The 26,702-nt window shown below is 38.3% G+C and overlaps 1 protein-coding gene across 1 annotated transcript in view; it reads right to left on the reverse strand.

Moving 5' to 3' along the window:
• Positions 1-26,702, reverse strand: part of fstl4 (follistatin-like 4) — a 226,459-nt gene that overhangs the window by 49,690 nt on the left and 150,067 nt on the right. Inside the window, exon 6 of the mRNA XM_030745510.1 lies at positions 24,134-24,254. Within this exon, the coding sequence (XP_030601370.1) occupies positions 24,134-24,254 (121 nt within the window). The remainder of the gene's footprint in view (positions 1-24,133; positions 24,255-26,702) is intronic.

Below are 26,702 nucleotides of genomic sequence, written 5' to 3' on the forward strand. Positions count from 1 at the left end.
GAACAAGCAAAAAAGTACATAGTAGAAAAGTGAGTTGGAATTAGCATTTAAAAACAATATGTTTAAAGCTAGTTGTGTAGGAGATCTGGCTCTGCTGGTTTTCTGCATAAGCATTTAAAAACTAGAGCCGAGGATATTTCACAGCAGCGGGACTCTTCTTTAGTAAACAAATAGTGGCTGTTATGTGTTGGTTGGAAGCTGTACTGTCACTGACAATAAAAATGGGACGTATTATAGAGATCACATAATAATTTGCCAAATTATTACCTCTAGGGTTATTGAAAAAAAAAAATCAGATTTTTCTAAAAATATAATAAAATATTTCTAGAATACTGTCTGGTTGCTTAGATTATAACCCCCCCCCCCCACCACCACCACCCCCCACCACCACCACCACCACCACCACCACTAAAATAACCATGTTGTTATCAAGAATATATATTACATACACTGCTCAAAAAACCCTTCTTAATCAGAGTATAGCATCAAGTCAGTTAATCTTCTGGGATATTGATCTGGTCAGTTGAGTAGCAGAGGGGGTTGTAAATCAGTTTCAGCTGCTTTGGTATTAATGAAATTAACAACAGGTGCACTAGAGGGGCAACAATGACACAACCCCCATAACAGAGATGATTTTACAGGTGGAGGCCACTGACATTTTTCCCCTCCTCATCTTTTTCCACTAGTTTTAGTATTTGGCTAGGGTCAGTGTCACTACTGGTAGCATAAGGCAATACCTGGACCCTGCAGAGGTTGCACAGGTACTCCAGCTCATCCAGGATGACACTTCAATATGTGCCATTGATAAAAGGTTTGCTGTGTCTCCCAGCACAGTGTACCACAAAGCTGGACAGGGCCGTAAAAGGTCCTTAATGCATTAGCAGGATCGGTATCTTCTCCCTTGTGCAAGGAGGAGCAGGATGAGCAGAGCCAGAGCTGTACAGAATGAACTCTGTAAGGTCACTGGTGTGAATGTCGCTGACTAAACAATCATAAATAGTCCCAACTGCATGCCCACTGCCCACTGTTGCCCAGTCCTTTTCAGATGAGAGCAGGTTCACCCTGAGCACATAGGACGGATGTGAAAGGGTCCAGAGAAGCCATGGAAAACACTATGCTGCCTGTAACATTGTTCATGGTGGGTTAGTGATGGTCTGGGGAGGCATATCCGTGGAGGGAAACAAAAAACTCTACAGGCTAGGTAACGGCAGCCTGACTGCCATTAAGTATCAGGATCAAATCCTTGGACCCATTCTCATACCCTACACTGGGTCCTGGGTTCCTCCTGGTGCACAACAATGCCCAGCCTCATGTGGCAAGAGTATGCAGGCAGTTCCTGGATGATGAAGGAATTGATACTATTGATTGGCATCCAAGCTCGCCTGACCTAAATCCAATGGAACACCTCTGGGACATTATGTTCTGGTCCATCTGACTCCACCAGGTTGCACCTCAGATGCTCTGTAGGAGATCCCCCAGGACACCATTAGGAGCATGCCCCAACATTGTCAGGCATGCATCCAAGGACGTGGGGAGCTATACAAACTACTGAGTACCATTTTGAATCTCTGCAGTGAAATTTTAGTAAAATGGGCTAGCCTGGCGCATCATTTTCACTTTGATTTTCAGGGTGTCTTTGAATTCAGCCCTCTGTATCATTTTCATTTCCATCAAACAATGTGGCTTCCTTTTGTTCCTAACACATTACCCAGTCCATATCAGTATATATCCAGTATGTTCATTTTTTTGAGCAGTGTAGGATTTCACAATCTTCCAGAAACAGCATGCTTCCAAGACCATTTAAAGGGAACCGTTGTCTCCCCCACATTATTTAATGGCCAATTTTGCAGGAACAGGCTGCTAACCACAGAGTCCATACCAAAGGTGAGCTTAGCCACAAGGGACCTGAGTGCATTGCAAGGCAGCGAGGGATATTCAAAGGACGAAACTTAATAATGAACTACCATCAGTTTGATAATGAAGGACAGAAGTCTCTTTACTGTGTTGTTCCATCCCTGAGGACAGGAGTAACCTGTCAGGAATATAAACAGATTAATTGCCTGTCTGGAGGCTTCATGGACATTTTTACTAAAGGTGGCCTCCGCACATCATAAATCCCAACTTTTAATATACACTATGCATTTTGTTGCTTGTGGGTGGGTTCATCATTTGAGACACTAAGGTTACACCAGTAAGGTAACGTAAGTGGTAAATGATCTGCACTTACACAGCAGCTTTTAACCTAACAGAGATTCTGCAGAGCACTTTACAATGAGTTTCTCGTTTACCCATTTTCACACTCACACAACATTTAAGGTGCTCTCCTGCCAGTGGAAGGAATTGGGGTTTGACTGTGTTTGTGGACACTTCAGCACATGCAGGTGCTGGGAATTAAACTGCCAATCACGTAATATGTGGAAAACTTACTCTACTACCTGAGCCACATCCAAACAAGGTTATTGTTAGGACAGGTTAAAGTTGTCACACACTAAGTCATTTCTCCACAGCTCATCAGATATTTTGTGTGATATCATCCCTGAAGGTCAAAGATATTGCCACTCTTTGCTATCATCAAATTGTGTTGACTGAGGTGAAAAACCTTTGTCTTTTAAAGAATACACTCTAGTCTATTACATATAGAAAAGACTAATAAATATCATTGTTGTATGTGCATGTTTTATTTATCCACCATATTTGTATTTATTTATTTTTATTTGCTATTTTTATTTGCAGGCAAACAACATGACGTGGCTTGCATAACTTCAAGAAGAAAAAAAAACAAAGAATTTAAAGTGTTAAGAGACAACTTGGGAAGAAATCTTGTGTTTGCACCATTTGGTTTAATAAAGCTGAGGGCACTTTAAGTTTCAAAGTCCAAAATACTCATCCTGCTCGGAAAGGCTTAATGGAAACAAGCTGACAGTCTGGAGCTAATCTCCCATACTTCATTTGGTCGGATGAGACCCTATTCATTAAAGCTATACTCTCATCTGATAGCGGCATAAGATCTCCGACAATCTGGATAATCTTTCATCTTTATGGAAAGAAGGAAAGTCCCCTCACCCTACTCTCTTTCCCCCCAGCTACGCCTCTTACTGTAAACCACTTGCAGTTTTCTGACAGGGTTGGCTAAGTGGTCTTTCTCATTTTAAAGCCTTTCAGCCTTGTGAAGGAGGAGGGTGAGAGAGATTAGTGGCCTGCAGCAGAACTCCGCACTGCAGGAGCCACAGCTTGACCTGACCCGGGGGTCTACGTCAACAGTCACAGAATGCGGAATGAGATGCACTAAGAGTGTGCTGTGTGAGGCTAGGTGTACACAAGAACACAGAAAAGTATGTCTTTAAGTATGCATGGAATTATAGAGACTGTGCATTTTTTTATATACAAATGCAAACATTAAGCAACAATATTTATGATTAGAGCTGCAGTATAGAGGAAAGAGAGCCCAATCATTCTCTTTCATGAAGCTCCCACCAGAGCAGCTTTTCACAAAAGCCATTCCATATAGATCCCTGGACTCTTCAGTTAAGACTGATGACGAAAAGAGAGCATGCTGAATATGGTACTTAGACTGTTCAATGTAGATGTAGATTTTTTAGATACAGTATGTAGATTTTTGTTCTTCAAAGAAAAAAAAAGGAGACAAAACAAAACAAAGAACTTAATGAGAATCTACAAAGGAAACATCCAGAAAAAAAAGAAACACTTAATTGCCTCTGTTATTTGTCACTCCCCTTTCTCAAACGAAGAGGTAGAGCTCATTTATATGCTCCACATTGTTCAGTTTAAATTAATGATGTTTTGCAGTGTGACAAATTGGAAACACTTATCTGGCATTATGCTGCTGCACTTACTACATTTTTTAAAATAAATCTCTAAGCATATGAAATATAGAAACCAGGTTGCATTCATGAAGTCTGCGTGCATTTAAGTGAATTCCAGTAATTCTGTTCTTACTCGAAGATGTATTCGACTTGAATTATCAGCTGAATGCATTTGAAAACTGGTAAGGTCTAATGATTCAAAGTGGGGTATTGCTTCAGTTGTAGCTGAATTGCTTAACAACACCCTTGAGGTTATCAATTATTTTAAAACACTGGAGCATCCCGGTAAAACATACACCGCAGGACATCAGCCAACCTTAGTATCATTTCTCACATGCCGTGAAAAAGCATAATTGCTTCAGCAAATTTACTCACAGCTGTAGAAGTATTTACATCTCAATACAATATCCAGACTTTACATTACTTTATCACATATTCATGTGGCATAGTCTTAACTGCTTTTTGTGATTAATAGTCACACCTTGTAAATGAAAACTATCTCAGTAATGATTTGGTGTAAGTTAGGTGTTCTCCAAAATTACCTCTATGAAGAAAAATGACTTTGAACAAACTGACAGAACTATTTTAGCACTAAAAATGTTAATGAAAATACAAGGTTGGATCACGCTTCATTGGTTTGTTTTGATAGATTAACCAAGCTGGAAAATGGCAAAGGTTCAGCTTTTTTCAACAATATAAGGTACGGCTCAGTTGTGAATCCAGAAACAGTGGCAGGATATATTCAGACAAGGTCAAATTTCTCCTTTATTGACACTTTTTTTTTACAATTATTGATCCAGTATTCATGAGAACATACATAAACATACATGTTCTTTCCCATACATCACATTTACAGTCCTGTGTGTACACACCTGGGAGTATATGTACAGCCAACATATTTTGCTGTGAGCTACAGGGCTGCTGCATTGGATCAGTTAGGTTGGATGCCTTTCAGAACAGTATATTTTCTTATTCAGATTTCATTTAGCAAAAATGCTTTATAAACTCTGGGTTGATGCCTGCAGACAATATGGAAAGTAACTGAGAATACTTTGGTATACAGAGAAGACCTTTCTAGTTGGTATGAGGTGTTTGTGCTGATGTGCTGTGTTTGGTTTTCACCCAGTGATGCTGTGCATTATGGTAAAACATCTCCACTTTGATCTCTTCTAGCCAAAGGAAATTGTTCCAGAAGTCTTGTGGTTTGTAACTTTGCGAACCTAAGCTGTGCTACCCATGTTCTCTTTAGAAAGAAGAGGCTTTCTCCTGGGAACCCTTCCAAGCAAGCCATACTTACTCAGTCTTTTTTCTAATTGTAATTTCAAGAACTTTAACATTTAATGTACTAACTGAAGCCTGTAGTCTGAGATGGAGCTTTTGGGCTCTATGCAATTTCTCTGACAATTTACAGTTTGATCTGGGACCATAGTGGCATTATGCTAACACACTCCTGAATGCTCAAGCAAACTACGAAACCTCAGCTTTTATAGAAGCATTTAGGTTTTCTGGTGAGGAAATTTGATTAAAAGCACCTGGCTGCTACTTACCCTCTTAAATCCTAGCAGTAGTAATAAATGTGCACTTAGTTTTTGACAGAACTGGATAGAGTCCTATGAAAACTTTTGATTTCACATGACTGTGTACTGCGAGTTGATAAGAAATGCATCTACTGCCATACAGCTTATTATCATTTATGAGTGGCATATGAGGCATTTATGCTTATGGCAAATTTGTATTTTTCAATGCAAATTCGTTTGCATCTTCAGTGAAACTTTCGTTGTCTGGGAAACACCCATGTCTTACTAACTCGCTTGTTGAAGTATTTGCTTTCTGAAATTTGTAGTTCAGAAAATCTACTTAAAACACTCAAGTCTCGTCATAATTATTTTTTCATGGTTTAAACCTATCCTCCATTTTAGCAGCTCTATACCATCGAATCAAGAGCCTCTGAAGAATAAAACTACACAGGAGCAATAGCCTTCAGAGAATGTCTCTGTTATAAATACTAATGGAAATATTTTTGGCTCTGGTTTAAGGGTTCTTTATTATCTAATGACAAGAGCATGACTTTTCAGAATTATGACTCAATATTTGTAGATTAATGTAGCTCAGTGTTGGCTTAAGTATCACATTTACCGTTAAGACACTCCTTTCACATTTCTTCCTGTTCCAGGAAACCAAAGTAGTTTATGGTAGTAACATAACACAATTAGATTATTTGCTTGGGCTAAATAATTACAGCCTATGCTAAAACCTCTGAATATATACATCAATACATTTATCATGAGTCTCTGAGCTAGTGCTGATGATTCAATAAAAATAATGTTCTCATAACAGAAACCTTCATTTAAACTAAATAGTCCCTTGCCTTTGCAGCTTGGGGAACACTCAACAGACCAACTGATTGTTAGGGGGAAAAAAAGAAAAGATTTTACTGTATTTTAATGCGGTTTGCCCCGGTGAGGATTTTTTCCTCACTCTTCATAAAAATTTCTTCATTCATGGGCTGATCCTTCGATATACAGTGTGCACGGACTGAACCAAGCAGGGGATTATGGGTGCTTTGTACCTGACTATATTTTCCTCTTTTACACCTTGGTAATACAGTATAGGCTGATTAATTAGCAGAAAATTGAACTAAATAGGTACTGCAACATGGCTCCATTATAACCACTAACAGTGTTTTTAAAAAGCTGCTGATGAGTTGATGAAGTTGATTAATTGCTCCTTATTTTCCCCTGGAGAACTCCCCCTCTGTCTTTCTCCCTCTCTCTCTCTCTCTCTCTACCATGTAATGAATTATGGGAGAATACATTTTGTCTACAGAATGCGTGCGCTGAACTTCAAAATTATTATGAATCCTCCGAGCATGACAGGAGCTTTGGAAATAACTGTGAAAGTTTCAGGCTAAATTCTTGCATGCTTAATGGCTAGACTGTATGTGGGTAGCACACAGGCTGGAGGGTAGAAATGCCTGCTTAAAGTGACACGGGCACCATTCCCAAACATCTTTTGTAAGAATTTGATATCAGGTGACCTTTCTGTTTACAAGAGATGGTATATTAATCTTCCTACTGCTTGTCACATTAAGAACACAGGTAACCAGATGGACATCATGTAGAATGGGTGACGGCACAGAAGGTTTGTCAGACCTTTCTCTTGATGACAATTTTGTATTTTCAGTCTATCATGAGATGATTATGAGATTGCTTCCTCTGGCAATAAACAATGCAGCAAGCATAATTTTTCAAAGTACCGATGCAGGGTACAGAAGTGAGCCACAAATGGTGTCAAATCTCAGAAAGCTTTCATGTAACAGCGATAAACAATTGAGGCAATTATCCCAGGCAGTCCACTATGATTAGATATCTTTCTCCTACGTATCTGTCTTAAGATAAAAGCATTCGACTGGAGAAAATTTGCGCAAACAAACATTTATGTCATGTGTGAAGTGAGGTCTAATTTGCCTAAAATTGTATGATTATAGATTACATTCTGATATCTTCATGTTTTTATCTCTCAGCTGGTGCAGGTACTTTTCTACCGCCTATTGCAAGCCTGAATGTCAAGGCTCTGTATTATGGCATCAAGGAGTCAACTCAAAAGTTTCTGCATTTCTTTTCTGGATGTCTGATGTGTAGCATATCTGCACTTCAAGGTGTTCCAGCTGTGTGTTGCTTGTAAATTTGATTTACCCCAGCACACAAACCCCCCCCAAAAAAACAACAAAAAAACCCCCAAAGAAACCGCATCATCTCGGGATGAAAAAAAAAGCCTCTGAGCTTTAACCCTCAAGGTAGCTCAGTGCATGTTGTTTTAGAAGACTGGGTTGAACAGGAGCTTGTTGCCACAGGAGATACTGTGTACTAACACTCAGCTGGGAGCATGCAACATTGAACTAAACCAGAGAATCATACCGCACTCTTGAGAATAAAGACTTTGGAGATTTGGGAATACCTGCTCCTCTATCATCAACCTCACTCTTGCACTTTAAAAAGTTTGACTACATAAGCTTTGTGAAGCTGTCAAAGCTGCTCTTTCAAGGCTTACTGAATGAAAACTCTGGCTTTAGAAATACTTCGAAGGCTACTAAATGATATTGGCTGCTGGCTTGAGTGCCATACAGGAAACCTGTAATTCTTTTTAACAGCTCAGGAAGCCTCAGTGTGGCTTTATGAAAACTGAAGGAAAACAAATCGAAACTTCTCTATGAAACAAGAAACTGATCTGTCAGGTTTAGTCTGTGTTTCCATCAAATCGCCTTCTACTCCACCAAATAAGATTGTACAGACAGCACTTTTCAACTGATTTGTCTCAGTAACAAAGGTGAAAACAAAAGATGCTGTTTAACGTTAAACATGAAGTTACAACCAGCTATGGTGTTGTTCTCCCTCCGATTGCGCCATTTACTTTACTTGTGTGCCTGTCATAGTTAAGTATTAAAAATCTCCAGCACTGAGGAGTATCTGTCCGGTTTGGCTGTTGTCTCTCACTAACTAGTTCCATCACAATTAGTTTGTAGTTTGGTCATTTTGTGAGCAGTTTACAGCCTGTTTAAAAACACGAAGAAATTAAAAAAAGAAAAGAAAAGCAAAACAAAACAGTGTCAGTGATGTCGTAGCTCATCTGGCTCAGGACCCATCACAATTCCCATATTATTGTAATGTGTGAAGCAGAGAAAGAAAGTTTTATGTTTTATTGTCACTGGTTGGCTGTATTTCACAAACTAATGCGAATTAAAATCCACAGAGAAAATATGACCTGTACTCTAGGAGAAGTAATGATCATTGGGAATTGTGGAGGGAAGGATGGACAGATAGATGCTGGATGCCCCATCACTGCATAGCAACAGACACAAATATTCAGTAAATCAGTTCCCGTATTACACTTGGATCCTTAGTCAATGAGATAAACTTGACTAAACAGGCCTGCTTGTGTGTTGCAGTGTAAAAGTTGCTGAATCACACAAATTCAAAACTGCAACTAGCCATTTGCTGCCAAACACAAATACCAACCACAAGCACTACTTAACACATCACATTCAGGGAGTATGACTCATTCTCTTCCCTCACTGAATGTGTACAAAGACTACATGGACACCAAAGGTAACATACATTTATAGCCCTTCTAGTCCTACCTTTGTGTTTCTGTCTTAGCATCTCACTTGTGCTACTCTTTTACTTATTTCCATCTCTTTACCCTCCTAATCTTTCCCCCAGTCTGGCCCAAACCCTCATAAACATGAAATTATGTCTTACTTACTCGTTTTCTCTGCTCTTTTCTCTCCACCCCCATTCAACTCCTTTATTGCTCCTCACCATACACCTCTCTCAGCCCACTTCTGTGCTTCTCTAAACCTTGATAAACAGGTGCAAACATGCAATTATACATCACCTGCTCCTCTAAATCCTCTCAATCTTCACTGTCCTTTTCTTTTCTTGACACTTCTGGCCTCTTCCTAAATCCTATTTTCTCCTTCCACCCAGGTAAACACATGTAGGCGGGCAGAATCACCGGGTTAACATTTGCATCTTTTTTTGTAACTTCTCTATAGCTGTAGTCCTTATGTTGATCCAAACACAATTTCATCCTTTTGAATATGGGGATACTAAAATGAATAGCCCCTTAGGTATTTGTTTGGATGTTTGTGTGTGTGTGTGTGTGTGTGTGTGTGTGTGTGTGTGTGTGTGTGTGTGTGTGTGTGTGTGTGTGTGTGTGTGTGTGTGTGTGTGTGTGTGTGTGTGATTCAGTTGTTTGGAAATAAGCTTTCAGCTTGAGGCAACCACATCTAGTCACTTGTACTTGAATTCTTTTCCCACTTTACCCCGTTCCACTGTCTTTCATCCCTTTATAAGATCAGAGTGTTTGTTGTCTTGTTTGTTGGGTTCGGTTTAGTGACGTCACTCAGTGCTGGCCTCTGTTCAGCTCTGCCATACATAAAGAGGAGAAAACAACTCTTTTATCAAAACATAACCTTTTCATTATGACCACACCATCTGGACCAACTTGCTGATAATTTACACAAAACAGATGTTAACCCAAAGAGAGCAACGCTGCCTCTAAGAGCATCTACAGGAAATATTGTAATAGCAGTGTGCTCGTAAGCTGAAGGTTTCCAGCCATGATGGATTATGTGGTCCTATTCTTATGTTGTTAGGTTGTCTTGTTTTCTGCTACCATATTCTTTTTATATGCAAAACAAAAAAAAATCCCCTAGTTTTTGCCCTTTTCTGCCGTGTTTATCTTCTTTGTTCTGAGAGAACATTTTCAAAGCTGATGAAGGTGGATGCTTGGGGGGGGGATATTGTTGAGGAGATGAGAGGAGAAACAAGAGAAAAGACATCACTCCCATGCAGGCAGACACTAACGGAGAGGTAGAAACACACATCTATGAAGATGCACACTTGTTTGAAATTGGAGAAGGGTGTTAAAATAAGAAAAAAGAGGAAGAAGAGGGGGATTGTTCCACCAAAGCAGCTAGAGAAATACCAAATCAATGGAGGCATGATAATGAATTATTTCCTCGCCAGAGTGGGAGTTAGAGGAGAGAGATAAAAGCAGACCACATGCTGCGCCACTAACAGCCCGGGGGGCTGCTGCCTGAGAATTATGGTGCGCTGAAACACACTTGCTGCCCTCGGGACCCATTGGTTTCAAAAAGAAAGAGAAGAACAAAATAGAAATAAGAAATGGGGATGGGGCAGAAAAGAAATGTCGGGAAGGGTAATAGGTCAAACCAAAATCCCTCAAGGCCCTGCGAAGCGTGGATTTACATCTCTATGGCTAATTAGAGTCATAACGATGAAATTAAAGTGGTGGAAATGAAAGAAGGATAGATGGATGAGGGAAATTGAGAAGCAGGGGCAGAGGCAGTGTCGGATGGGATTATTCAGCATATGTAATTATAAGAGATATTAGATGTCTGGTAGAACTGTGAGTGCGTCACCAATAAGAAGTCATATCTTAATAATTCTTACATGATGTTCTACATGTACTGTGGGATTTTTACACACATATTTATCCTTCAGTTACAACATTAGCCAAACTTAGAAGGCCCAGATTACTCAACTACTCTGAGTCGGTTTACAAGTAGATGTGCAATTTGTTCTTTGTACCACTATGTTTAACAAATCTAAAATATACTAGTATACTTATACTTAATGGGCAGACAGTGCACTTTAACCTCAGTGACACTTTTTGGGCAATTAGTATTTTCTAATATGCAAAAATGTAGCTGCCAATATTGCAGCTTTATACATCATCCATGTATGATGTTAACTTACTTTTTGCTGCAATCACTGTTGGAATTTACGTTATGGGTGCACTGACTTTCTTTCAACTTGCCTCATCTTTTAAAGTTATTAATTCACTACAATTCCCAAAATTTCAATATTTCTCAGAGAACACCCATCTGTTTTTTTTTATCTATGTGGAAAGACCAAAGGCCATTCAAGTCCAAGAGTGCTGCAGTAGCTTATTTCAGCTGAGCAACAGTATTTAGTTTTATTTGAGTGACACCAAAACTTAAATTTGGTTGGAGATACTGCCCCATCTGGGGTTAGGCTGCTGTTTAGAAGCAATTATAAGGTTCCAGAAACTGGTCAATAAAAACATTTCCAAAAAACAAAAAACCCACACCTTGTTAAAATTGGCTGATCTACTCCTCAGGGTCACCTCCTCATGCATATCTGGGCAGCTTCCAGCTTGACTGCCTTTTTTTTTAGGCAGAACTCTATGTGCTTTTCTGTTTCCATGCAGTTCTGCCTCCGTGATGCATGCTGGATCTTTAGTTTATGACAAAGATGATCCTTCAGCTTGATTCATTTTGTGAAAATGGAAGAACTTCAAGGGAAGTTTGTCAAAACAAGTCAAAAGCTTGGACACACTGAGTGTGTCCAAGCTTTTGACTGGTACTGTAAATCTGGTGAATGGGGCAGACAGTCAGCAAATATCATTTTGGTATGGCTGAAAAACCTCTTGCATTTTGCAAGTTCTTTGTGCCATCAATGATGGCACATGCTTCCTTTCAGCCAAACCCTACCCCACACCCTGTGGGATGAATTCATGGTGCACAACGTCACAAATCTAGAAAAAAAAATGAAATCCTGATCCCGCTCCTGACCTGACCTGCTTCTTTTTTCTTAGAAATGGTGGACTCTTCAACTGAAAACTGATGGTTTGTGTGCTCTTACAACCAACAATAATCCTCTAGACTGAAATTGTTCATTTTAAGTAGACCATGTTTACTGTCTGTAAGTCTGTGCTGAACGTACAGACTGTAAGTACAAGTGGTTATAACACAAATTCCAGAGAGTGACCTAAAAATAGCAGTTGTGCTGGAAACCATTAGGACACGCACATGATGATGGCCTTAAAGGTGATTAACCTACTAAAAATCAGATAAGGTTTTTGATTTTGGGGGCTAATAAGGGTCAGAATCTTTTGATCACATTTCCTGTTTGTCTGAGAAAAGTGATCCTGATCAAGATTTAAAACCATTACCTACTAAAATACCTGTTTCAGTGCTTTTGCTGTTTATGTCCCCAGCTTCATATTTTTGTGAAGCAACAATAATATGGATTTTAAAAAGCAGAGGTGATAGCAAATAACAGATCCTAAATTGATGTTATTTAGTTTACTGTTTAAATAGTTTTTTTTTTGTTTTTTTTAATTATTTATTTGGCGACTGCTATGGGAACACAAGAGAGGTTGACTATGACAAGTCCATCACACTTCACCAACTGCTGGTAAACAACACTCCAGTAACTGCAAAATCACTCTATCAAAGTCAGAGATAGATTTTACTCACAGGTACAACAATCAGTGTTTCTATCAAAGCACCGCACAAACACTATTTATGTCAAGTCTGGCAGATGTTTACAAAGCATGAATGTCTCAGTTGAGAATTTCACCGAAGAGTGCTTCACAGTGCCTGAGATGCTGTGCACATTAAGTGTATTTATAATACCATAAAATAAACTGATGGCCCACTGCCTCTAGTTATCCATGGGGGACATCACTCACATATTTTTCTTTTTTGTTTAGATGCACACAGTATGCTTGTTTTTGTATAAAGGGGCCTCAACAGACACCAGAAGACTCGTATGTTTCACTGTTGCCTTTACCTCTGCTCATCACTTCTTCCTCTTCTTTTTTTTTTTTTTTTTTGGTATGTGCTTAAGATGTCCACCTGTTTGCAGTGTTTGCACCTAGGGATAATATAGCTCCATATCTCACAGCACACAAGTTTAATCCTTAATTGTTGATCGTGCACAGGGTTCAAATTGCTTACTTTACCTTCCTCTGGCTTTATGGTTCTCTCCTCTTGTTTCCTCTTTGGCTTTATGTTTCCCTCCTCTCCTCTCTTCTCCTGGGAATTAGCTTCACTGGGTAAGTGTTGTACTAAATAAATGATTTGGAGATTAAACAGACAACCACAGTTGTCATGGTAACTAACTGGGCATCTCTCGCTTTTGTATTCGGAACACTGCTGGATGACCACTGGCTGTAAGGAGTGTGGGTCTCTTGGTGCATATGAAATGCATATTTAGATGTGATTATGTGAATGCCTGTAAGGGTGAGGTAATTAAGCAGACTCAAATATAATTGGCGGCTGGTCACGTGGTGGTATACTGGCAAGATGTATAGAAGAGGAATTGGCTAAAACTAAAAAAATGAAGCTGAACTAATATAAATGAATGGTTTTTTTTTGCCAAATTTAACTTTTGTTTAATTTGAGTGTGTTAATGAAAGCATTTATATTTCATGCATTTCAATTCATGCAAGCTCTTACACATTACAATAATTCATTTTAACTAATTAATTTTACATTAGTGTGGCAACAGTGAATTGTTTGAATTATGAAGAAAGATCCAAGTAACGTCATACAAATGAGACCCACAGGATGCCACTCAGCCAGCCACCCACCCCCAAACACACATACACACCCCTCCACCTCTTATCTTGCTACTTTGTATGCCTTTCAATATCTCACTTTTAGCGCATCTCGTATCTAGTTAAAATACAAGACGCTGTTAATGCAAAGTTTAACCACAGCAGTTGTACTCCAGGGGCAATCCTATTAGAGGTCAGATGAAACACGCCAACAATAAAACCTCAACACACTTTCATTTTTTGCTTAAAATAAATCTTTCTCAGTGCAGCATGTAAGATGTGTCACCAAAGCCTTGACTGTTCCTTACCTGTTACTGTAGCTACCTGACACTGGGTAATTACCCAGAAATAGAAACGGCACTTGGAAGTCACCAGAAAGGCCCTTATACACACCGGCAATTAGCTTTAAAGGTCCATTGAACAGTAATGAGGCATCAGACACTGGCCAGGGGAAAGGAAAGGAAAGGAAAGGAAAGGAAAGGAAAGAACAAAAGTGCAGGTATGCTCTAAGACTCCTCTGAGAGAATGTGTAACCCAGGCAAGCGAGAAAACTGAACTTTGAAAAAGCAGTAATAATTGTATTTTAACTCATACCTTTATCTTTCTCTAAAACTAACTGCACATTTTTGTTGCCAAAATGTATCCAACAAAATAACTGAACATGAAAGCAAACAGGTAAGGAAAATGTAGTTTAAGTGTACATGTACCAGAAGTAAAAAAACAAACAAAACACTGGTCCTGTGTAGGATTTGATCTGCAGTCTCTTGTGTAAGTGACAATTGACTTACAACTCCACCAGGCCCCCAACTTCCCGTGAACTTTTTTGGTCTTTAAAATTGGAAACACTTAACCTCATGTCCATAGACACAAATCGAACTTCCCTCAGACTCTGTGGCAGGTGTTGTGAACAGAAAATAATAGGAAAAAAATGTCCAGGAACACGAATCAATAGATTAAATTTCACATTTTTTTCTTCACAAACTGCTACGAGGCCTCGATGTGAAAGGAGGTGAGAGGAATTTGCAACCAGAAGTGAAGGAGTGAAGAAAAGACAAGGACTTGGTTGAGACAACATGGACAAGATACAATAAAAAGGAAAGTGTGAAGTAATTTTGTGTGTGGGTGCAGAGAAATATTCCAAGACCTTCACTTCAAAGTTACTTTGCTGTTGACAGCTTAGCTAGAGGTCTCTCACTCACATGGCTGTCAGAGAACTGCAGGCTCTCCTTGTAAAACTGACATTTGATCTCAGCAAGATCATTTGTGCAGATTAAGAGCAAACTTGAGTAGCCCAAAAGATCAAACCTTGACAGGAACTACACAAAAATATTATCTTTCAACACGGACATCCATTAAAGCTTTTTTTTTTTTTTTTCTCCATGCAATCTGTGCACGGTGCAGCATAGAGACTAAGCTCAGCAGGACACATCTGAAAACATCTACCCAGAGGCATGGATAATACACATAAGAAAACAAACTGCTCGGGAATAATAAAATGTAAATTATACTCTATGTTAATTCCGATCTTTGAATACCTACCACGTGTACAGGTAAATCATTTTTGTTGTATTAAATATGCAAGTGTCACACAAAAGGACATAAAAACACAATTCCATGGGTGATTTTAAATTCATACAAAACCCTTTATGGAGCGCACAGATATTTCACAGGTGCCATTCAGCCATGTACACAGGGTAAGCTTGTACAAAGTTCTTTCTTCAACCTACAAACCTGCATTTATTTAGCTGGACTGCACTTTGTCGTTCTTCAGCTGAACAATTATAATCAAATCATTTTCTTTTCTCTGTCATCACTTTCTCTCATTTTTCCTTCTGGCTTGAGAGGAAGAAGAGTTTTTTTTTTTCTCTTTTCCCACTAGTACCACTTTACATTCTCTTTCCTCACCTACCCTTCTCAGAATAGCCTATTCCCCATCTGATACTCTCTCCCCTCCCTTCTTTTTAGCCCATCCTCCTCTTCCTCACTCTCTTCTTACCTCTATGTCTCGACTTTTTTCCTTTGATTAATTAGTCAGCGCTGCCGAGTGGCCCTGCCAGTGCAGCCCAGCATCATGGTATAATTCCACTCTTAGTTGGCGTCACAGAAAACAAATACTCACAGTTGAGGAAATGCTTAGAGGGGAAGAACTGCATGTGGGAGAAAGATGGAGAAACAATTTGAACAAGAGAAAACCAACCTGGACCTAACTAGAAGCTTTCCAGCTGTGTACTTGTGCAAATAGTAAAAAAAAAAAAAAAAAATGGAACCAATGGTTCATCGCACTGCCCCTCAATGACTAATGGCTCTGTTAATAAACAGTTACATCACCTTCAGCTTCAGTAACCTTGACATAAATGCATAGGATACCAAAACACTTCCAGCATTTTCTATTACAAAGAAAAATAACAACGAAAACAAAAAGCAAGATAAAGTTTAAAGAGGGGAAATTAGTTCAGGTTGTTCCTCCAATCAGGTACAACAAAGGGCGTAGGAAGGAGTTTACTATTGGGGGGACATATATCGGAAACCTGACAGATCTGTAAATACTCGGAGCAAAGCATAAAAAATGCTATTTGATCTTTTACTTTTTTCTTTTTCAAATGTTTCTTGGAAAAATAGTGTTGTGTACACCTATATTATTGCATGTATAATTTACATATATATATGTTTTATAATCTTAAGATGTGGACAAACCACCAAACAAAATGGCTTTTATGAAGCATAATGACCATGTCATTCCAGGCTGTAGGGCTTACTTTACCAGCTGGCTGCACTGGTACTAGTACAAAGGAGTATTAGGGCCACATTGAGAAAAAAAATAAATTGTACATTTTGAGAATAAATTCAAAATTTTGGAGAAAAAGTCAAAATGTGCAGATTAAAGTCATTTCAAGTCAAACAACTGCCACAACACATCTGTTATACCCTCCAGAATGTCTTATAGTTTAACTAACGCATAATACACTTTAGAATCAATTTTAGTAACAAGGATTTGTGATAAGTATGAGGACGTTAAAGAGAGAGTGCAGAAAACTGCATCTGCTCAGAAGGAAAAACCACACAAACTGGTAATGGTTAGATGCAAGGATGGCTGCACCTTCGTACAGTACAGAAGGGACATGTAGAACCACAAGACACAAAAACACAGCTGATCAAGTTGTTTCTACCCAAGGCATTTTGTAGAGAGTATAGCAGCCGTGGCTGTTATTTGACTTGAAATGATGACTTCGACGATTTTGACTTTTTTCTCAAAATGCACAAAATGCTCAAAATGATTAATTTTTTTCCTCAATGTGGCCTTCACACTCCTTCATATACTAGCAAGCTAAATATTTCAGTAGCACAAAAATAATTTTATAATGCACAGAAGAAGAAAGTTTGATGTTTTATTGGCCGAAAACATTTAATAATGGTCAAAAATGCATTTATGTAGGTTGACTGGCAACAGAAAAATCCTCACAGATAATGTAATGAACAAATGATCCACTTTTTAAATAAAAAAAAACAGCTATTAAAATATGCCTATTCAGTTTGAAACTCTAATCTAATAAATCAAAATAAATATCAATAAAATAATAATGACCAAAAGAAATAAATAAAAGTGATACCTCTCACATTTAATAGACAAGCTGTGTGCCTCTTTACAGCCCTGCATTTAGCCAAACAGGTACACAAAAGGTTAAAAACATTGGCCTAAGCAGAAGAGCCAAAATGATCAAATCTCATTTGAAATTTCTACGCCTATGGGTACAACATAGCCACAAACCTCTGAGCCACCAGTGTCAGCACTTTCCTTCTCATCTTTGCTTTTAAAACTTCTTGTTGTCTTTCTGCTACCGCACGGCTACTTTCTTCTCACATTTCATCATTTTCTTATCACTCCTCTGGTCCACTCCTAAGTTGTTTTCTTGATGACCCAGAGTCGCTCATGAAGACTTAAAATAAACAAACAGGCAAGATGAAACAGGAGCAGAGGCACATTTCTGTCCATCACTCTTTATCTTTACTCCGCTGTTTGAATGCTCGTCTGTGCACAGTCTGAAAAATCAAAAATCCCCAAAGTTCCCACTTTTAAACTTTTTGTCCATTAATGCCCAATAAATTGGAGGTAATGGTGAATGTGTCCATCCAGGAGTGGAGTGTCAAGTATGGGATTCAGCTTTAAATACTACTGTGTATTATTATTATTATTATTAATGATTATTGTTCTTGTTGTATTTTATGAGAAAAATAAACACAATTTTGAGCAGCTACACCAGCCTGAATTCACAGAGGAATTTCTAAAATTAACAGTGACATAGATGAATCAAAACATTAACATGTCACAACGAGTCAGTTAATACCACATAATTTTGTGTTCCAATGATACCGGTGAAATCTACCTTTCAGTAAAAGGGAGACAAAGATTACTAAAGGTGCATTCAGTGACTCCACGCACTATATAACCTATACTGAAAACCAGAGCAGTTGAAATGTCACAATTAAAATTGCGGCGTAGATATCTCAGTCTCCACATTTACCAAAGGTTACTCACCATGATGCACATGCAGTCCACGTATCACCGCAGGACAGCTTTATATACTACACATGTATTCTCATAGGAGCTCTGACCTTGTGCGTCCATGTATATTACATCTGCAGGCTACAGATATCTCTCAGTAAGCCTGCTTACTTAACAGTTTCAATTCGAATGCGCTGTTGTCTTTTACTGAACATTTAGGTAATGTGAATCACCTTGGCACCAGCATCAGTGGCACATTACTGGGCATTTATTATTGTGTAATTACAGTGGTTTTAATTTGGACTCAAAGGTCACATGTACAAGCAACCGACTCCTACAGAATGTTGACATTGTAATAAATGTTAGGAAATAGAAACCCTACACCATTAGGAGGCTACAGAGCTAATTTAAAGCCATTATGCTGTTATCTCTGCCCTGCAATATGCTCTATGGGAAAGAGAATGTTGATTACTCTGTAAAACAGAACAAGAGGTCATTCTTTTTCTGTCTCTTCTGAGCAAAACCTCAGCATTATTGGTGTGAACTGCAAAATAGGCAATAGAAAAAAAAAAAGGCTTTGTACTGAAACACCAACTTGAGTGCTTGCTTGGAAGAAAATGGCAAAAATAGCTATCTCCAATCTCTTTGTCATAAACATTCAAAGGTTTTTCTATAATGATCATCAAAATATATACCATCAGCTGACAACGGCCAGTGGTGGAAAAACTCTTAGAAACATCCTCTTTTTAATCTACAATAATGCATCATAGTGAGGACAGCATATCTCTAAAAGTAATCTTTTAATAAGCTCAGAAAAAAATACTCCTACATTTTGATTAAAAAAAAACCCTCAATATTATAATCTATTAATATAATGAAAAATGTAACTTGACTTTTAAAGCGTGAGAACTGTGTGATGTGCAGAGGTGGCAAAAGTACTGACATTCTGTACTTTAGTAGAAGTACAAGTACTTATGTTAAAAAATACTTTAGTAAAAGTCGAAGTACTGGTTCAACTTCTCTACTTAAGTAAAAGTAAAAAAGTACAGGCTCTGAAATGTACTCAAAGTAAGAAAGTAAAAGTAGTTCTTTGGAGGATGTTTCTACCTGCTATTTTTGTGTAAAACAAACCGAACCTCATTATATATTATTGTAATAACATAAAATAATATTACATGAGAATACAAATGTTATTCCAATCTAAATTTTAATCCTAATGAATACACTCAGCTTGAATCTGTTATGTAGGACACAAACTGTGAAGGGGAATTTAAACACAGCTCTATTCTCTGTGTCCTCCATAGTAGAGGGTGACTGTGCCTCCACCTAAACACCAACATGAGGATACTCAGGGGTTACAGTGGGATTCAGAAGGTGGAGGAACCCTAAGATCAGCTGTAGTGGCTCTGCATGGGGAGAAGAATCACAGCTTTGTATTGTGAGCTGCAGTAAATGATGTTGGTGTGCAGGCTGTGATCAGCTGACCTGCTGCTGCTGCTCTGAGGTTTACTGCTCTGTGTGGATGAACTGAACTCACAAAGATGTAACCCAGTATTTCACAGCTATCTGCTGAGCTCCATCCCCTACACTGACAGCATACAGGCTGTAGAAATGTTGGATTCAGTGAATGAATCTCAGCATCAGCAGCTTTGATTCAAACTCATCTCTGCTGCACTGATGTAACCTGTAACTCTGACCATGAACACAGCCTCTGTGCACCAACACAGAGCTTTACTGTAAATACAGTACAACAAGCTGACCTATTTATCACACACTAAACTGCAGTATTTTCATAGAATCTTTGAATAACACAAAGTCAGCATACTTCAGTTTATTTTCCAGTCCTTACCTTTAATTCTAGCCTCTCTTCTTCCTCTCCTGTCCTCTTTCTCCATCTCTGAGTGAACTTCTCTCTCTTTGCTCTCCCTGAAATACAGCAGCTCTTCTTTTAGCTAGCAGACACACTGTGTGACAAACTGCACACACTTTGTGTGTTTGCTGATATTTGTTGAGCATTTAGAAACGTTGCATTTACCTGCCACACGTTACTCCCTTCGTGCTCGCTCCTCTTCAGTAGCGCTAGCTAAGCTGTTTATGTGCCGCAGCGCAACTTACGGACTCGGTTTATAGCGATTATAGCGCTATAAATGATACATTAATTATATGGGTTTGCGTATTTAATCCCTTTGTACGAGATAAGCACCGATGATGAAGGATACACCAGTACGATTGTCTCTTATATGTTATTATTCCTCCGTTTAGGCTCAGATTGCTTGATGTTTGACGGCGCACTGACCGGAAATGCAAACTTCTCTCTGACGTGTTAAAAAGTAACGAGTCTGTTTGAAAATGTAAGAAGTAGAAAGTACAGATACTTGTGTAAAAATGTAGGGAGTAAAAGTAAAAAGTAGTCAGAAAAATAGATACTTAAGTAAAGTACAGATACCTGAAAAATCTACTTAAGTACAGTAACGAAGTATTTGTACTTCGTTACTTCCCACCTCTGGTTAACTGTCAATATGTGCAGGGAGAATTAAGGTGGTAAGCAAGGTGTAAACCAAGTGTTTTCTCTCATGTCGCCTGTGTGGCAGTTTGAAAATGGCTGGGGCAGCCTGCACCTGGTAAACTTGCTCAAATATGACCTGGCAGGAGTTGATGGTCCATTCTTCATGATCTGAATAGTTTCTGGGAAGGATTTCATTGCTAATGTGCTACAGGAGTTATTAAAAGTTTCTTCACGCAACACTCTTTTAGATCACACGTTGGCCAAGGTAATTAGCAAAAGACATACTTATCTGTTAGGATGAGAAATCAGAGGGTAATTTGGTTGTTTATGTGCTAATGCTACCTCCAAACACATTTCCTCATGTGTATAATTACATGCAGATTGTAATTGATCTCAGAGCAGCAAAAACAAAGTAAAAGGATAGCTTGACCAGCACTGGTCTCCCGTTAGTCTCCTGTCGAAGACCACAGGTTGATCCACAATTTGTATGCACAAAAAAACTGGAGAAAGAAATGCTCACCTGCCAGCTTACACAGCTGCAACTTTTGTTACTGGGATGTGGACACATGACAAAACACATGACAAAAACTGACTCAAAACTAGCTTCTACAGACAAAAGCCAACTGTGGCCACAAGATGGCAGTAATTTACCACATGGATGCAAAATTTAAGTATTTTACAAACCAAAACATTGTTCAACCTGTAAAAAGCCCAGTAAGAAGAAGATCCACTGGATGTCTAGCTTAAGATTTCACTGCCTGCCCTGACAGAACACCCATGCCTTACACAAAATATGAATGGTTCCTTAAACATTACAACGCAGCTTACAGAAACCAGTCTGAAGTCAAAAATATACATTTTTTAAACTTTTTTTTTTTTTCTAAAATTTCAAAACTTCTAGATTAATGTGGCATAAACAGATTTCATTTCTCTTTCTTTGTTTATCTTCTATGAATTTTTAACATAATTCTTTCAATTATGTCGGTTTAGCAATGATGCAAAAAGACAGTCACTTGTAGTATGTTCATAAATTATGAAAGTTCTCATAAAAACTGCGCCTAGATTACAAGAAACTGTCGATCAGTCACAATCCACGCAGTGTTGTCGCAACAGGCTGAAGACAGAAAGGTCACATGCATTAGTAAGGGGACAAACTTTGCTGACTGAATGGCCAGGCCCCACCCTAGGCATGTGTGCTGAGCAGGGGTTTTCCCCTCATGCCCGAGAGGTTTGCTGTTTATATTTGGGGAAAAATAATAAGTTATTTGCAGCTTTTGTGTTAGAAACTGTTCAAAGTAAATTTTTTGATTTTTTATCTTAAAGTCTGGTAGTTCTTGATTGCATCGTTGTTTGGCTATTTTTGTGCACAGCTGGATTCTTGGTCTGCACTTTGGCCTGCTTTTCACATGCTGCATCACAGTAGGTTTTGCAGATAGCCCCTGACTAAATAAAAGCACTATCTACGAGACAAATGTAGATGTGATTGCCGCCTCACATCGGGGAATACATCAGTCAGATTAATCAGCCTTATTCTTTCACTTTAATTATATTATTCACTTGGAGACAAAAATAGGCGTTTAAGTGGGATCCACTTAACACAGGTCCCAGTGACAGTTAAGAAAAGCAAAAAGTGGCCAAGAAAACCCCTGCTGGGATTGTAAAAGGTAGAGTAAGGGGGTAAAATCAATAAGAATGTAATCATCTAAGGAGTATTTGCAAAGCACATATTGCCCTCTATTCAATTTGTAGTAAAAAAAAAAACAAAAAAAAAAAACAGATTTAACTGACTGCAGGACAGACCTTTGCACAGCAGTTCACTTGCTTGGTTTATACATTAAATAAGGCAAAGGCAACATGGGAGGCAAAATAATAAAAATAATAGAAAAACACATTCTATGTTTTATTACAGAACAAGTTCAGAGGCTGTGGGAACAACAGTGAAACTGGAGTTGGCTTCTTGGAAAATGGCCAAAGGGTTGTAATTTTTTACATCAAAGCTACAAAAAAGAAGAAAAGCATCAACAGAGGAGAACCACAAAAACTAAAGAAAGACTGCTGAATATGCCTTCCAACCTCGTGCTTTGAGGTATATGATCCCCAAACATGACTTTAAAATGCATTTAAAATGTTCGCCTGAGATCAAGCATTTGGCTTCACGGAAGAATATCAACCAGGGAAAAATACCTTCTCACATCATTTAGGTTAATTATTTGTATTCTGTTTTCCAAACTTATGTCCATATTGTAAATGTCCATCCTGTTAAAGCACACCTGTGATTCCTGGCTTCTTGCTTTTCCACACCACTCACCAGAGAAAGCTCTGACTGCATCCCAGGAAAACATGCACTCACACACACACACACACACACACACACACACACACATGCAAACATGCAAAATTTAACACCATCAACATCATCCAGAACACCAGATGTGCCGCTCAAATATAATTGCTCCCCCTTGGTGTTGCCTTTCTGCAGCCCAACACTTAACCTTGAGTGTCATCTGATCAATAGCTTCTGTTATTGGTCCCTGCCCACTTCTTCAACGGCTTGTCAAACATAAAATGCATTGACTAACGTGACCTAAAACCCTGCAGGCAACCCTGTAGCAATGGCTGCTCACTGCCCATCTGGAAAGTGAAAGGACTGTAACCGAATAATAGCAGGATGGCTCCCACTAAAACCAGTCATTAGGGGCTAAATTAATAGTGAGGGTTAATGGACCTGCACAAGCCAAATGTAAAGCCTTTGAAACGGCCACCTGCAAATACTAAGTTTTTTTTTGTTTGTTTGTTTTTACCATTTTAGATAAGGACTGTAGTTCAGTACAGTTTGGACTGACATATGCAAGAGGATAGAATAATCAAATTAAAAAGTGAGTCTGAAAACAAGATTTGCAGCAGGTAGCCTTGGTGTCTAGCAATTTTCATGCTGGTGCTACAGCAGCATTAGTGACGGAATTGTGATTTTTGGTCCTAATAAAGTGGAACCTGCATGCTCTCAGCTGCCACTCAGCCTAAACTGCAAAGGCTATTACAGCTCTTCCAGATGCTTCCAGATGCAATTATCAATTTTATCTGTTCCAGGAAATCTTTTATCCTCTAAATTGCTGTGGAGAGGCTGATTGAATCGGAGGTCATCAGATTCTAAATATTAGTGACAGTAAGTTGTTTTCAAAGTATGCCACCCGTATCTTATAAATACTTCAAGTCTTTTTTTAAAAAATAATTAAGGCCTTAGGTGGTTCATTTTATGTATACATCTATTGGAAAAATGCATGTTTATAGTTTAAACTGTATAGATTACAAAATGCCATACATTAGTATTACATGCATTAACCATATATTTTTTTTTTAATGAGAAGGAAGAAAATGTAGAGAAAAAAAAAAGGACAGGAAAATACTCACGGAAAGCCGTGTAGAACTCGTGAAGGCTGAGGTGGCCGTCATTGTTGTAGTCATCATAGCGTAGCAGGTCTTGCATGGTGCACTCCAGCAGACTGTCCTCCAGGTGCTCCTTCATTGAGAGCTAATGAAGACACACACACACATGCACACACAAACACAGAATACGTCCATTCATTTAGCAATGGGACACATCTGAGAGGAACATGGGGAAAAATGTGATGATAAAGGCAATTATACTACACAGGTGCTAAAGTCCATCTTACAGTCTTTTCTTATCGATTCTCTCTTGCCTTCATTTTTCTACGATTCTAAGCTATCCACAGTAAGAAAGAAACACATTATTCACACTCAGTATAAAGGCAAATAAAAACACTGATAAAGGAAAGATAGCGTTCAAATTGATCTTTTCTGTATTAATCTAATAGCCTAGTTTCAAATACTGACGGAGCAAATCACAGAATCTTCTATTTAGATAAACAGTTGCATTGATAGTTACTTTTATAAAACTGATATTAGTGATTAAACTAACGATTTTTACTTTGCTGTGCTACAGGAAGTAATCACTTTGTGTTTTCACCATGAGTGATTAAAAAATAAATAAATAGCAGTGTTCAACAGTTTCTCATCATAATTAAAATACCAAATGTACTGTTTATGCTGTTTACAACTTCTGAGAGTACTTCCACTTTCATTAATGGTAGTGGAGTAATCCGTCATGTTAGTGCTCTACTGATTGCTTTCCATTTTAAGACCGTCTCTATTCTTGCTACGCTTCCTTACTGCACCTGAGTTAATTCAAAGATGTTCCCCTGGGAAGACACACCACTCTCACATCCACTGCCTGTCATTTAAGAGTCCTCTTTTGCAGTAGTAGCAGTGCTTCATTCTCAGGGGAATCATCTTTGAGTAGGTGATGTTTAGCAGTTTTTAGGAAGAAAAACAGAAGGCGCAGCCTTGGTTCAATAGCTCCAGCAGCATGATATTCTGTTAAAGTTGTTTCTTCTCTACAAATATGAAAGTCTAAAAAAATGCTTCTCACTGCAACTCTATATTAATCAAAAGCTTGTCCATGCTAGGAAGCTAGTATTTGATTTTTACTGCTCGCAGAGCATTTGTAGAGGACCTTACCTAATGTTTTCAGTTAGTGCCCGTATTTATCTCTTAACCTTTACCACAGGAAATAACCCTGCCCAAGGTAATGACACTGATCAAACATAATCTGTAGTGGTTTGATCTGCTGATGAAGCATTTGCTTGCCTTTAAACAATTTTTTAAATCACATTTTCTGTTTCCAAAATGTGTCAACTGAGATGTTAATATTTGATTCAATTCAGCAAATGTGAGGCAAACAAACAAATAAAAATCCCAGTACCTGTATGTCAATAAATAATATGCATAATATGTAAATAAATAAATAAACAAAATAATGTCAATCACAAACCGTTTTATTTTTATTGTTTTATAATAAAGAAGAAAATATTTCCTGCAAAATGTGTTTTTTAGGTGAAAATGTAGTGAAAAAAGTTACATGTTCAAGTTATATATTTAATCCCAACTATTCCAAGTTTAAAAATAGATCCCCAGCTTAGTGCTCATCTTCTCCAGCTGATTTTATATGGTTCTGGACATGTCACATGGCAGAATAAAGGATATGACAAACTTTTTTTTTCATGAACCTGCCTGCAGCTGACTGCAGTCATGTTTTTTCCTGTCACAGATAACTCTGTCCTTAGGCATTTGAATTAAATATTTCAAACCCTAAGTACAGGATTGTACCCTCCAAGACCATCTGTGACAATAGACAGATCCAAAACTGGAGAGAGTCTGGAGGGATGACTGGGATTCATCTTTGATACTTAAAAGCATTATCTCTGTGAAACTGAATTTATGAATTCCGCAGGATGAGTGTCCAATCTAAAGATTTCCTGTGGACATTTATCAGTATAATTAATTCTTTAGTGTATCTGTACTACAGCTCTATCGTACAAGGCAGAAGTCACTCTGAAATTCTAAAATAGGACAATGCTCTGGTTGTAATTTAAAGCCACAATGAAATAATATGACATGAATTATTGGGGCATTTTTGAGAATACCTTTAGTCAGACCCTGCTCAGTTCAGTTTAGCCCTTTAAAATACACATTATACATCAACTCATGTTGCAGTCGGTATTCAACGTGACTGATATGGTTTACTGCATATTGGCAGAATGGCAGTCACTGATATATTAGCACTGGTTGGGTGGAGTCTAAATAACACCCATTTCTGATGTCCATTTCAAGATACCAGATGATGCTCAGAGTGATTTAATTGACTCAAATATTGAGGCCAAATCTGTCGACAGTTCACTCGAAGATAACCATTGTTAAAAAAGATGACTAAATGTTCCAGTCACGCTCACTGATAGCTTGACCACATGATCTTCATCATTTGTGGAAACAAAGAAAAAAAAAATATGGTTGACTAATTGCCACTGTATGCAATGTAAATGTAAAGGATCTCATTAAAATAGAATAATAAAAAATAGCATTATTATGAAAACACTGATGGCAAGCAAAACACTTCCAACCA

This window comes from Archocentrus centrarchus, chromosome 14 (genome assembly GCF_007364275.1).
Source record: "Archocentrus centrarchus isolate MPI-CPG fArcCen1 chromosome 14, fArcCen1, whole genome shotgun sequence".
Taxonomy (NCBI): domain Eukaryota; kingdom Metazoa; phylum Chordata; class Actinopteri; order Cichliformes; family Cichlidae; genus Archocentrus; species Archocentrus centrarchus.